This window comes from Mustela erminea, chromosome 2 (assembly GCF_009829155.1).
Source record: "Mustela erminea isolate mMusErm1 chromosome 2, mMusErm1.Pri, whole genome shotgun sequence".
Taxonomy (NCBI): Eukaryota; Metazoa; Chordata; class Mammalia; order Carnivora; family Mustelidae; genus Mustela; species Mustela erminea.
The window spans coordinates 103,735,825-103,750,995 of NC_045615.1; the positions used below are offsets into that span (position 1 = coordinate 103,735,825).

The following is a 15,171-nucleotide window of genomic DNA, read 5'->3' on the forward strand; positions in this document are numbered from 1 at the left end:
CAAGAAAGGCCAAGGCCAAAATGGCAACAGTAGGGATTCTACCACCCTGTGTTCAAACCCAGCTGTGCTGCCTGCTACCTGGGTGACCCTGAAGCACATTTGTTAATCTCTCTGTGGCTCAGGGTTCTCACCTGTGAGATGGAGATGATAGAGATGGTGCCTAATTCATGCATGGACTCCATGAGTTAATATATGGACCCAGCTTAGAACAGAGGAGCCCATAGCACATGTCAAGTCTTGGAGCTCTGGGCCCAGGTCTGATGATGCTGACCGTGCTCTCAGCCTGACATTTCCTGAATCCCTCTGCCTTCAAGGCTTCACCCCAAGGCAATCCCAGCCTGGTTGTCAGCAGCATGGGAGTCATAGGGCTGGAGTCTCGTGGCCAAGCCATCTTTAGAACCACTCATCTTTCCTGATGTGGGCTCAGGAATTCTCTGCTTTCCAACACCCACTCCAGGCCACCCACTCAAGTGGGCAGCTCAACTATTCATTTTCCCCATAGCTGTCCTGAAGACAGGACAGCAAAGTTCAGGCAAGCTTCAAAGACTTTCTTTGAGATTCCAGATGACATGGCTTCAAGAACTATTAAATTTATCTCTGTATCCCTCCAACCTTCCTTGATATAGACTAAGATACCATACCAGCTGAGCTGACGGAGGGGCTCAAGTGTTCCCAAGCCAGGGACATGCATCCCAACACCACATGATCCGTCACACCAGAAGGAAACAGGAGCCCCAGGGCAACTTCACTGCAAGTGAGGAGCTCAGGGTCAAAAGAGATCATTCGCCCAAAGTCACAGCACTGTCAGTACTCAGTGGCCCGAGTCTTGCCCACAGACTTCACAGCCAGTGAGCGAGGGGGTCTGTTTGCATTTTTGGAAGTGAAGAAGCATTAGAAGATTCATGAATTGGGGGCCCCTGGGGAGCTCAGTCAGTTAAACATTGAACTCTTGGTTTTGGCTTAGGTCATGTTCTCAGGATGCATTGCAGGCTCCTGAGATTGAGCCCTACATCGGACTCCATGCTTAGCGGGGAGTCTGCTTGAGATTCTCTCTCTCCCTGTGCCCCTCCTCTCCCTGGGCGGGGGGGAATCTTTAAGAAAAAAAAAGAAAACTCGTGAATTGGGGTATTCTTTGTCATTCTGGGGTCAAGGAAGGTTTTGCAGTCTTTCCATATTTAGGGAGCATCTCAGTGTCACCAATGGCTTGGTCAGACCCAGCATGATTCAAAGATGAGATCTCTGACCTCAGTTCCGGGGAAAGTCCAGCAGGGGAATGACCACTTGACTCCACAAAGGGACAAAGAGATTCTGCATCTGAGAAGGGATTATTTGGGGAAGACTGACATGAGAACAATCAACTCTGAAGGCTCACTGGAAGGACGTAACTTATGTCAAGTGTCCACACACGTTGTGCATACAGGGAAACGAAACAGAGCTGACACTGAAAGACTGACTCCCACATGCCAGGTGTTGTCCTGAGAACATAAATTCTCACAACAACTCTGTGAGCTGTGCACATTTATCCTCTTTTTACCAACAAAGATACCAAAGCACAGAGAGGGTAAGTAACCTGCCCAAAGTCACAAAGCTGGTGAGGGGTAGAGCTGAGATCCTAACCTGGGTGTTGGTCTCGGAGGCTTTGCTTTGAATCACTTGACCAGGCAGCAGAAGCACCCAGATGGCTCATTAAAGCACAGAGGGTTGAGCTGCTGCACCCCAGAATTTCAGATTTGGAAGGAACTGGTCTGGTCAAGAACCACACTTTGAGGAGCTCAGAAAGGGAGCACTTTGACCACAGCTGTGGCCTGTCACCAAATAAACCCTAATCATCACAGTTTTCAGACATTAGCTCTACCGCTTTCCACACAGAACATAATTCCTTTTCATATTGTTAAAGAGGCAGACTCTGAGTGACAGCTAACTCCAGAAGCTAACTGGACTGGACCTGTCCCCACTTGGAAAGGCTGAATTATGTAAAAGAAAAGGTTCGGGTCTCTGAATGTCATTTGAAGGAGCATGGCCATCAACCTGTGAGGAGCTCAGTGAGGGAAGGATGCAGAGGTAACAGTCTCCAATTTTCTGGTTTCCTGTTTCCCTTAAAGGAAATTCATCATGTGGTGGCTCACAACCCAGCTGAATGTTTTCTCCAGCTATAGAAAGCAGCTGGGTTGCCCAAAATGAGATTCTTCATTTCAAAGAGGAAAGGTGTGATTTTGAAGTCACTGAAGAAAAAAGATGATTCTTATCAGGAGAGAATATTGGGCTATTTGGGGCTTGAAATCATTTTAATGTAGATGAATATGTTTCCTGTATATTCTTATAAAATCAAGCTCTCTTTTCTTCCAGGGCTGGTAGGTCCAGAGAGTTCTGGATCAAAATCTCACAGAAAATAAGTGCTCCCACACACTCAGGGCTTGGGTTTACTTGGGAAGAGGACCACCCTGCCTGGCTCCCTGTCCCAGGACTCTAAGCTTTGGGGACATTCTCCTGAGTTCCCCTAAAACAAGTCTGGACTTCGGTTCTACTGCAAGGAGGTCACAGGCTTCAAAGCTAGGAAACTTAGGCTCCACAGCCTTCCTGCTGCAGTCAGCTGGGTAATAATTATTAAACCTATCTGAGGCTGAGATTTTAATCTGTAAAACAGAAAGTAATAATACTTCATCCCAAATACTGCTACATGAATTAAATGAGATATTGGCTGACATCAATTTAGCACCAGTTGCAGGCACTGTTCCAAGTGTTTGACATGCATATCCTTCTCCAAGCCTTACAAAAGCCTCATGAAACAGGTGCCACTGTAATCCCATTGAAGAGGGGAGGACACAGGCCCAGAGAGGTTTTGTAACCTACTCAAAATCCCACCATGCAGGAGTGGCGGTGCTGGGATGCAGACCTATGCAATCTGGCACTGGAACCCACACACCCACTGCAATGCCCTACACCACAAGAGCTACACCTCACTGCACCACTCCATCCCACTCCATCCCATTCCACACTGCGCCACATTGTACTATGCTGCAGCTGAAGCTATTCTGTGATGTTCCGTTTGGAGTTCACTCTTCTGTTACAGAATCACATTTTCTTGTCTCTTTTTAATCTCATGGTGGAATTCTTTGGTATGAGATCCTTTGTTATTTTGCAGATCAACAATAATGATTGGGATGAAATATGACCATTTGGTAATGCCAGGTCTATAGGATATAGTGGCATAAGAAAGAGCTACTGTCCTTAAGCAAACATAGAATGTTTACCCAGGTGGATCACAAAAGGGCCACAGAGTGGGAGACACAATGGATTACTTTCTCTTTATACAACAAAGCAAAACTGGCAATGAGTGACAAATAACAAAGTCACATCTATTTAAGGACTGAGAACATTGTTTGAAATAATTAATTGTTCTGAATACGGAATCAAAATGACAAATTATTTAGAAAACAATCACACTGAGGAAGTGGCATATGACAATTGCAAGAATGTTGGCAATCTCAGTTCAAAGAAAAAAATGTATGAATAGTAACAAAGCAGAAGTTAATGACTCTGGGAAGCACTAAATTAATAACATAGTTTAGTCTATCAAATAACAAAATTAGAGGCAACCACTTGGAAATCTTGTTTTTAAAAAGAGAAAGCAAAACAAACAAAAAAGAGATAGAGAGAGAGAGAGAGTGCACACAAAATCCAGCAGGTAAAACTAAAGTGAATGAGAAAACATATAGACATAAAGGATGTTAAAACTTATATAGTTGAATGTATGGCAGCACACATATTTGAAAGCATCAATGAAATATATAAATTAAATGAAAAGGTATAAATTAACAAAATTGACCCAAGAGAAAAAGATTAGATTATTGAAGAAGAAACTGATAAAGTTTCTTCAAAGAATCTCTTCCTGAAAAACTAGGTTGAGACTGTTTTACTAGTGAATTCTTTTGATGCTTTAATTATCAACTAATGTTACAGAAACTACTCTACAAAGAGTAAAAGATGAAAAGAGATAAAAGTATGGGTTAAACACAAAAAAATTCTAGACAAATTTCCTCTATGGATCTAAGTATATAAACATTAAACAAGATACAAATGAATCAAATTTAACAACATATAAAAATATTCCATAAAGCCCAAGGAAGATATATCCCAGGAAGGTAAGGATGGCTTAACATAAGATATTCTAATATTATAACACATCTAATAATTGATTGTCAGGTAACAGAAAAGCATCAATAGCTTAATAAAAATCAGAAGATATTTTCTGCATTGCAGATAGTCTATTAAAAACCAATATCACCAAGACAGCATAGTACTAGCACAAAAATAGACACAGAGACCAATGAAACAGAATAGAGAGCCCAGATAGGAACCCTCAACTCTATGGTCAAATAATCTTCATCAAAGCAGGACAAAATATCCAATGGAAAAAAAGACAGTCTCTTCAATAAATGGTGCTGGGGAAATTGGACAGCTATGTGTAGAAGAAAAAAACTTGACCATTCTCTTACACCATACACAAAGATAAACTCTAAATGGATGAAAGACGTCAATGTGAGACAGGAATCCATCAAAATCCTAGAGGAGAACATAGCAGTAACCTTTTCAACATTGGCCGCAGCAAATTCTTTTAAGACACATCTCCAAAGGCAAAGGATACAAAATCAAAAATGATCTTTTGGGACTTCATCAAGATCAAAAGCTTCTGTACAGCAAAGGAAACAGTCAACAAAACTAAGAGGCAACCCACAGAATGGGAGAAGATACTTGCAAATGACACTACAGATAAAGGGCTGATATCCAAGATCTCTAAAGAAATTCTCAAACTCAACACCTAAAAAGCAAATAATTCAGTCCAAAAATGGGAAGGAGGCATGAACAGACACTTCTCCAAAGAAGACATACAAATGGCTACCAGACACATGAAAAAATGTTCATCATCATTAGCCATCAGGGACATTCAAATCAAAACCACACTTAGAATGGCACAAATTGACAAGTCAAGAAACACCAAGTGTTGGAGAGGATATGGAGAAAGGGGAACACTCTTACACTGTTGGTGGGAATGCAAGGTGGACAGCCACTTTGGAAAATAGTGTGGAGGTTCCTCAAAAAGTTAAAAATAGAGCGACCCTAAGACCCAACAATTGCACTACTGAGTATTTAGTCCAAAGATGCAGATATAGTGAAAAGAAGGGGTACATGCATCCCAATGTTCATAGCAGTAATGTCTACAATGGCCAAAGTTCAGGAGAAACTGGGACGCCCTTCAACAGACAAACAGATAAAGAAGATGTGGTCCATATATACAATGGAATGTTATTCAGCCATCAGAAAGAACGAATACCTACCATTTGCATTGACCTGGATGGAACTGGAGGGGATTATGTTAAATGAAATAAGTCAAGCAGAGAATGACAATTATGATATGGTTTCACTCATGTGTAGAACACAAGCAAAAGCACAGAGGACCATAGGGGAAGGGAGGGAAATCCAAAGGGGGAGAAATCAGAGAGGGAGAGGAAACATAAGAGACTAGGACCCCGGGAAAAAAATCTGAGGGTTTCAGGGGGTAGGTGGGTGCGGGGAGTGGGTAATAGGGTGATGGGTATTGAGGACGGCATGTGCTGTGATGAGCCCTGGGTGTTATACTTAACTAATAAATCACTGAACACTACATCAAAAACTAATTATGTACTATACAGTGGAGAACTTAACATAATAAAAAAAAAGCCTTAAATAAATTTGTATTCTTTGACCTATTGTTTCCATTTCTGGGGCACTAAACCACATGAATAATTAGAGAGTTGAGTAATGATTTATGGAGAGGATTGTTCATCTCAAGTTCTCAAATTGCAGTGTTTCACTAATAAACACTGGAAACAATCCAAACATCCAGAAAATAAAGGAACAATGAAACAGACCATGGTAACTCAAAAAATATTGTACGATCATTAAAATTATCATGCCAAATAATTTCAATGCCTTGTTCACAACATAATGTTACAATATAATCAGCATATAGAAAATTATACATGGAATGAAGTAAATGTGTGTGTATGTCTAAGATTATACGATTAAAAATAATAGCAAGAAAAATTAAAAGTTGTTAGAATCTTTATCCAGAAATGGTAAAATATAGAAGCTTAATGCTCTTATTTTCCACATTCTTCCATATTGTACACAATGGGTATCATAATCAGAAGAATCAAGTAAGTCAACAGGAAAGAGTTAAAATATTCATGGGGGGGGAAATGGGTGGCACAGGTGATGAGAGTTAAGAAACACACTGTGGTGAGCACTGGAAGTGTTGAATCACCATTTTGTACACCTGAAACTAATGCTACACTGTACGTTAACTGGAACTTAGATGCAAAGAAAAAGATTTATGAAAGAGGTATTTGTTTTGATATCATTTACAGTGAAAATTCAAAGGTTAAGACATTCAGTAACGACAACATCGCAGGGCACCTTTCTGATAGATTTACAATGTTACTGCTGAATGTTTACTGACACTACTAGTGTGCTTACGAAGAGTCTTCAGTGAGATACAGAAATGACTTTGATATGGTGGAGATTTTCTAAAAGCCAAACACAAAGTTGGGTACAGTATTAATCTCTATTGGATAACAGATATATAGAAACACAGAAAGAAACAGACCAAAAGGCTCAAAGTAACTGCCTCCCCTATTACGTCAGAATTTCAAGTGGTTTTACTTCCTTCTCTATGTTTTTCAAATGTTCTGAGCTGAGCACAAGATATTCCTACAAAAGAACAAAATGGATGTAAGTTGTCTGTGAAGTGTATGCCCCAAGACCAGTGATGGACTGGGAGCCCCCCCACCAATCTGTCCTGGCCCGCTAGTGCACCCGGAATGGATGCCCCCCACCCCCAGGCATATGAACCACGTGCTGATGGCCCCACGTGGCCCCTGTCTTCTCACACCTCTGCCTACAATTTTCACCCAAGTTCCTTTCTTCTTTCTCAATGCAGGAGAAACAGCTAATTAATATGTTTTTAATGCTTTGGAAGCATAAAATAAAATGTCACATAAATGTTCAACTCCCACATGTTCTATGATGTGTGTTTGATTAAATTTGCAGCGTAAGTGTTAATTCCTACATTTACTTTCCTGTCTTGCCTTCCAGGGGTCTGTTCTAGAAGTCTTCCCACTACTTCCTCCAGCCTCTGCATTTCAAAGCAATTGCTTGCATGGAAACACAGTTCTGCTCTCTTTAGGTTTTTTATTTTTTATTTTTTTTTTCTCACAAGCTCAGTTGTCTCTGTCTTTGAAGGTAAATGAGAAATATGATGAAAACAGAGAAAATGAGATTCTTACACTCAGGTGAAATAACTGTAGGTCTCATGTAACCAAAATACCATCAGTGCCCGCAGAGATCAATGAAAAGTTTCCATTTGACATTCCTCCCTGTGATGGACACCCAATATCCATCTTCCTGGAGCATGGCTTTGAAAATAAGGCAGCTACTGAGTTACATATCCTCTAGCCAGGTCCAAGACTCTGGAAAAATCCAACTGATGGGAAGAAGCCTCTGGGGAGCCATGGCTTACCTTCTTGGCTGGCTTGGGGCCAGTGGTGGGCCTGGGTACTGTGCCGTTGGACAGCACCAGGCTTGTAAGCTTTGTTACTGCAGGTGAACCCCTGCCTGGGAATCTAGGCACTGGGAATCCAGGTTCCTGGGTCTTCAAATCAGTTCTGCCTTCAAGTTGCTCTGTGACTTGGGCAGTTCATCTCAGTGACCTTGTCATCTCGTTCCCTGCAAAGCTGCTTCTCCTCTGGCACTCCCTGTCGCAGCATCTAATGTGCAGGACACCAGGACTTATCCTGATTCCTCCTCCCCTGGACACTGTGCCCCACCACTCACCAAGCGAACCCATCTGCTTATTCCTGTGCCCACTGCCACTACTCTAATCCAAGCTCCCATCTCTATACTGGACCAGTGCAGTCTCTCTGGGTTTGACTGGGGTCAAATATTTTCTCTACATGGCAGCCCAAGTCTTTTTTTTTTAAAGTAGGCTCCACACCCAGTGTGGAGCCCAATGCATGCTTGAACTCAGGACCAGGAGATCATGATCTGAGCCGAGATCAAGGGTGGACACTTAACTGACTGAGCCACACAGGCCTCTTTTTCTCAAGTGCATGGCTTATCCCATTGTGCCTTACTTCAACCTGTGGAGGACTGCTCAGGACTCTTGAATATAGTTAAGCCTCCACAGGTGCTCTTGCTCCCCATCAGGGTTTGTGAGAAGTCAACCCCAGGCAGGATCCAGCCCACAAATGGAAGGCTCGCTCCTTCCTTCCTTCCTTCCTTCCTTCCTTCCTTCCTTCCTTCCCTTCTTTCCTTCCTTGCCAAATGGTTTCCAATATTTAAAAATCAAGAAATACAACATAAATAGTGGGATTCTAACTTCTCCTGGAAATCAGAAAATCTATCAGCTGCAGCCCAGCATCTGGTGTGGAAACAGCAGCAGCTGGTCTCACTGGACGGGGCTTGGCCCCCAAGCCACCACAGGACCACTAAGCCCCTCATCTTGCCCACCCTTCATTGTACCTCATGGCATGTGGGGGTCCTTGCTCTCGGAATGTGGCCCCTCTTACCTTCCCAGTGCCTCCCTCCTCTCTCCCTCGCAATGCCCCATCCCCCTGGGGCTTCGGCTCTGGACAAATGACAGGGCCTTCACTTATACCTTCCCCTCCACGTGGAACAGTCTCTTGCTTCTGCCACTCTCTCCCTCCATCAGCCTGACCTGGGTAAGTCCTACTAATCCTCAAGGCATGAGTTTCAATGTCACTTCTAGAGGAAAACTAGCCATTCTGGGCACCCTGCTCTAGGACAGTGTCCTACCTTCCTTCTCCCCATCATGCTGGTGATCTCTGGTTACTTGCCTTTCCTGTGAATTCCCCAAGGGCAAGGACTAGTCTGATCTCCTCTGTGCACAGCCACCAAAAACCAGCCCAACACATGGCACAGAGCACCTTTCAAATATTTGCTGAATGAGGGAGTTAACTTGCCACCCCTAGATTTCATGTACATACATATCAGTAAGACAGGATTTACCAGAGGGAAAAGACGCAGAAGCAAACAGAAATGACAACATGGGACAGGTATCTGCTGCGTAAGGTGTCTGTTCCAGGGACATGCGGAACAGTGTCATTGTTTGCCAGAGATGTTCCCCATAGGAAGTCATGCTGGAGTGGAGCCTGGGGACTTGGAAGCATGCCTGCTACCGAGGAGGACTATGGCTCACGGAGGTGGTGAGCTGCCCAGGGTTACAGGGTCTATGCAGACCACGAACATCATAAATGTCAGAATATACCCAGTTCATGTACATGCCCAAAGCTGCGGCTCCAGCACCCAACTCAGTATTCAAGAATGTGTTGAATGAGTAAAGGAGTCAATGAATGAAGAGACAAGACAGAGGTTTAAGAAAGACCGAAGGACAGGTTATGGATGGAATGTTTGCGCCTCCCCACCCCAATTCACATGTTGAAACCTAGCCCCAAGGTGATGATGTTAGTATGTGGAGCCTCCGGGAGGTGATTGGGTCATGAGGGTGGAGCCCCCACCAGCAGGATGAATGCTTTTATCCAAAAAGACCTGAAAAAGAGAATCTCTCTCCCCATTTGAGGACAGAATGAGAAGGCAGCGGCCCACAAGGCAGGAAGTGGGCCCTCTCCAGATCTGGTCCCCTGATCTCAGACTTCCCGCCTCCAGAACTATGAGGGGTACAAACTATCTTGTTTGTAAGCTGCCCAGCCTATGGTATTTGCTACAACCACCTGAGCTCCCAGTGACAGGAAGGACCCAAAGCTGATGTGAGGCATGTGATGAAGAGCTGGAACTTATCTTGAAAGAGAACAGCTTAGCCTCTATGGGGGCAGATGTTTGCTTACTTTCTTACTCCGAGGACCACAGTCCTATTTGTTGACTTTAAAATACACTTTTAGGGTGCCTGGGTGGCTCAGTGGGTTAAGCCGCTGCCTTCGGCTCAGGTCATGATCTCAGGGTCCTGGGATCGAGTCCCGCATCGGGCTCTCTGCTCAGCAGGGAGCCTGCTTCTTCCTCTCTCTCTCTCTGCCTGCCTCTGCCTACTTGTGATCTCTTTCTGTCAAATAAAGAAATAAAATCTTAAAATAAATAAATAAATAAATAAATAAATAAAATACACTTTTACATTTAAGGCGTAGAGGCTGCCATTGTTACATCATTTTTGACACATGGGGAAAGGCATGCGGAGGGCATGGAGCTTTCCTTCCTTCTCCCAAATGTCACTCTCCAACCACTGTCCATGTTCACCAACCTGGAAGCTCTCTGAACCCCATCCTTTGTGGGGGGTTGTGGAGGCTGCATTACAAAGGCAGGGTTGTTGAGATCACTGGCCATTGGCAACTGACACACTGTCAAATGTCACACACATAACGTTGACTTTTAGAATTTTAAAATAAGAGTCTCTTTAATGTGGGATCTCACTTGGGTAAGGAGACTGTTTCCACTATGCTCGCATTAATTATAGAAATCATCACGCATGTGACAACCACAAATGTAAGGTGTGAGTTTTTTGTTTTAGCAAAAGAGAAAAACAAAACAGCCACCATAATAACCCAAAAGGGCTGATAATGAAAGATGAGCAGATGTTTCCTCAGTGACCGGGATCAGGTCAAGTAAAAAAAGGTCTACACAACACACTTCAAAAATGGTTAAAATGCTAAATCTTATGCATATTTTAACATAATAAGAAGTGTCAGCAAACACTCGAAAATATTTTTAAGTGATAAATGCCATCCAGCTCCCATTATCTTGCCAGGCTTGACTCTTCAGCTTGCAAAACCTTCCCTGAATGAGTCAGGAGCTAGCGTCAGGGTCGCTGAGGCTCAGGCAGAAAGGGGCCCTATATCTCCCTACCTAAGCTCTTAGTGTCTTATTGTGAATTATAAAAAGAAACATATATTTTGGTCTTCCTCATTCCTGACACAGAGCTTCTAAAACCCTTGGAATTTCCTAAGAGATATGCGTAATAAAGGTGTCTTGATATTCATAAAAACCCCTTTAAGCCACACCTGAGTTTATGTTAATGAAGTGACTTTTGGAAAGCATCTAAGGATGGGGGCTGGATGCCACGGATCCAATCAACTGAGTGACCTGAAACCTCCACGGAGGGCAAAGGGCTGGAGACTGAGTTCCCTTAATGATGGCCAGTGATCTCAACAATGCTGCCCTTGATTTTTGGTTTTTTAACTTAATTTAATTTAATTTTTTCAGTACCAGTGATCCATCTCCTCCCTCCCTCCAATCTTCCAGTGCAGGTGGGAAGGCCATGCCCTTCTTCCCTCATCCTGGTGGGACACACAGGAAGCAAGTCTGTGGACTCCATCTCCTCCTTCTCTCCCCAGGACCCCTGCCTCAGTCCCTCTCTCCAGTCTCTGCCGGGTCCTCCCCTCCCTTCCGGCCCTTCCCTGCCTAGTCCACATGTCCATATACCATCTCTACCTCTAGAGCCACCTTCTTTTTTTTTTTTTTTAATTTATTTTTTATTTATTTTCAGCATAACAGTATTCATTATTTTTGCACCACACCCAGTGCTCCATGCAATCCGTGCCCTCTATAATACCACCACCTGGTACCCCAACCGCCCACCCTCCGCCCCTTCAAAAGCCTCAGACTGTTTTTCAGAGTCCATAGTCTCTCATGGTTCACTCCCCTTCCAATTTCCCCCAACTCCCTTCTCTCTATCTCCTCATGTCCTCCATGCTATTTGTTATGCTCCACAAATAAGTGAAACCATACGATAATTGACTCTCTCTGCCAGAGCCACCTTCTAACTTGGAGCTGGCCATGTCACTTCCCTGCTCAAGTGCCACTTGGCTCCCCAGTCCCCCAGGATGAAGTCTACTGAGGCTCAATGAACAGGCACCTCGCCTCTCATGCTCCCCACACAGGCTTTCCCCTAGAACTTCAAGGTACTTGAATACTGGCAGGGCTAGTCCTCATTGCAGGCTTTTTCTTCCGTTACTCCCTTCTGCAATGTCTTCTCTCCAAACCCCATCATCACCTGCCTAACTCCTGCTCAACTACATAGCTCTGTCTAGCGGCCACCTCTTCTGGGAGGCCTTCCTTGATCCCACTCTCCCCACCCAAACCTGGGTGAGGCTTTCCTCCTTGCCAAGGCCACACAGCAAGTCAGCTGTTGAACTGGGATTCAAAGTCAGACCCTCCCACTTCCCAAAACAGAAGACTGTGCAACCACATATGTATGCAGGAAAGAAAGAGCGAGGTAGAGCAAAGCAAAACATCTTGGAAAGATGTCCCAGCTATAGTAAATGAAAACAGCATGCTGTTGAACAATGTGCATGGCATGGTTCCATTTAAAAAATGTATATATGTTTATATAGGTTTGTATAAGCAAAGAAGAAAGTCTCAATAAATACAAATTGAGCTGCTGACAACAGCTATTAGATGAGCGGATCTGAACTTTGTGTAAGGTTTGAATTTGTTATGTGTTTTTTATGTTCTAAAAACAAAACAAAACAAAACAAAAACGAAAAAACAAATGCAAATCAAAGGAACTCAGCAGCTGTCTCCCAATAATAAGTGAAAGGCCTGAACACTCAGGAATTCTAAGCCTTTGGACGCAGGGCTCACCTCCGACTACCCTTGGTCCTGGAAGGGACACGGGGAACTGAGAGGACAGCATGAAATAAGAAGGGTCAAGGTGGGCTGGCAAGCCACACTTACCTTTCCCAGCAGCTCAGGCAGGCCCAGCACTTGCCCGGCGAACACGCCGATGCAGATGAAGATGGCAGTCACCTGCCCCAGAGAGCCACGGATCTCCTTGGGTGAGATCTCGTTCAGGTACATGGGGAGCGCACTGAGGGCAATGCCTGTGAAGGAAGCATGGCAGCCATAAGAGGACAGTCTTCTCCAAGGGAGGAGTACCATGGTCAGTGTGAGGGCCGTCATCCTCAAGTGAGACTGGTCAGAGCCCTTCCCTCTTCCACATGCCCTCTCAAGAACAGCAGCGTAGCCACAAGGCCACTCAGCATTCTGCACAGACTGCCCATGCTTTCACATGCCCTGTATTATTTCATCCTTAAAGTACGCATGGGAGGTAGATTTCATAGAAGGGGAAATAGATGATGATGGTGGTGGTGATGGTGGTGATGATGATGATGGTGATGGGGGTGATGGGGGTGATGGTGGCAATGGGAGTAAGGTGATGGTAGTGGTGATGGGATGGGGGTGATGGCTGTGGAGGAGGATGTGGTGGTGATGGTGGTAATGGAGGTGATAGTGGTGGTAGTGGTGATGGTGATGGAGGTGAAGGTGGTGGAGGGGATGTTGGAGGTGATGGTGGGGGTGATGGTCATAGAGAAGGATGTGGTGGTGACGATGGTAATGGAGGTGGTGGATGTGAAGGTGATGGTGGAGGGGGTGTCAGTGATGGTAAAGGTGGTGTTAACAGCCAACATACCCAGAGCTTACCAAGTAGCAGGGATTCTTCTTATCTCTTTACATATATTATATGTTTTTATAGTAACCCATTGAAGCAAATGTATTACTATTATCCTTATTCTAAACATAAGGAAGCTGCAGTACAGATGGAATAACTTTCCCAAATCACCAAGTGACGTCCAGAGATGCCCAAAGAGATTATTTTGCCCCGAAGATCAGGTCTCTGATTCTTGAACTCGAGCTCTTCCCACTAGCTAGCTGTGCCTCTATGTAAATCAGGGCACTCAGGTCGAGCAGATACTGTATTACCCAGTTTACAGCATTTTATAACTGCTTGTCAGTTTCAAGAAAGTTTTCCACCTGCAGCTGGGTGGAAAAGCCCTTCACAGGCCTGCCAATGTATACAACAGATGCACTTGTCCCAGGCTGACTCACAGCATGTTGGGAACACAGAGCCTCATTTCATAAGCCTTCCTCTTCTTTGAGGTGCACGGCCTGATGGTGCCACAAGGAGTGGTCAGGGGCACACTCCCTCACACAGGGCTAGCTTAGCTGCCCCAGTCCTTCTAGAGTCCGATTTGAGCAGCAGCTCTCAGCTTGTGAAAAGCAGAAGGGACCTCGGAAAATATTCTCTAGGGAAATCAGAGATGCTGAAGGAAATACTTTAGGGACAACTGAAAATTTCTACAGAGGTGCAAAAAAATTTGAGTCCAGTCCAAAACATTTTACTAAACAGAACAGTCTTAATTTTTGAAAATGAAAATATGACCCACATCTTTAAATTGTACAATGTGGTCCGGGGAATGATCACAAAATGCATACAGCTGTGCAACCCCCAAGAATCAACCTACACTACCAGCATCCCAGAAGCCCCCCACCCTGTGCTTCCTCAGAAGCCTCATCCTCCCCCTTCTCCCCAGAGGCCCCCGCCAGCCTGACTGCTATCACCAATGCTCCGTGTGTGGAACCATAGCTGATGCATTTCTTTTGTCTCTCATCTCTTTGTGTTTTTCATGGGTGTGAAATGCATCCATGTTGTAGCATGCGTGTAACTGCAATTTATTTGTTTTTATTGCTTTGTAATAGTTCCAGGTATGAGTATATCCCACTTCATCCACCTTCCTATTGATGGACGCTCTGGCATTTTCCAGTTTAGGATCAATACTCATAGGGCCCCATAAACATTCTTAAGCAAGTCTTTTGGTGCACACGTATGCACATTTATATATATAAATTGCAACCATAAGATACATTTGTTCGGTTTTAATAGAGCCAATTTCCTGAAATTATCACGCCAATTTACATCTTTATGAGAGATGTTTGAAATATACTTTGCTCCACATTTTTGGCCAATATTCGGCATTATTGGTCTTTCTAATTTTTAGCAATCATGGCTTTAATCTGCATTAAATTACTTATTTAATTACTAATTGCTAATTAGTAATTACTAATGAGAGATTTTATTTTAATTCCAGTATGATTAACATTCAGTGTGACATTAGTTTCAGGTGGACAATATAGTGAATTGACACCCCATACAACACGCAGCGCTCATCATGACAAGTGCCCTCCTTCATCCGCAGCCCCTATTCCCCACACCCCCTCACCCACCTCCCCTCTGATAACCATCAGTTGTTCTCTAGAGAGAGTTAAGAGTCTGTTTCTTGGTTTGTCTCTCTCTTTTTTTCCTTTTTTTTATTTCTCAAATTCCAC

At 43.9% G+C, this 15,171-nt stretch overlaps 1 protein-coding gene across 13 annotated transcripts in view; it reads right to left on the bottom strand.

The window, feature by feature from the left end:
- Nucleotides 1-15,171, bottom strand: part of SLC2A9 (solute carrier family 2 member 9) — a 224,030-nt gene that overhangs the window by 120,283 nt on the left and 88,576 nt on the right. For all 13 annotated transcript variants that reach the window (XR_004283361.1, XM_032333832.1, XM_032333833.1 and 10 more), the window contains one exon: nucleotides 12,742-12,887. Coding sequence is in view for 12 of the 13 variants with exons in the window: in XM_032333832.1 (XP_032189723.1) it covers nucleotides 12,742-12,887 (146 nt within the window). In the remaining variant the exon portion in view is untranslated. The remainder of the gene's footprint in view (nucleotides 1-12,741; nucleotides 12,888-15,171) is intronic.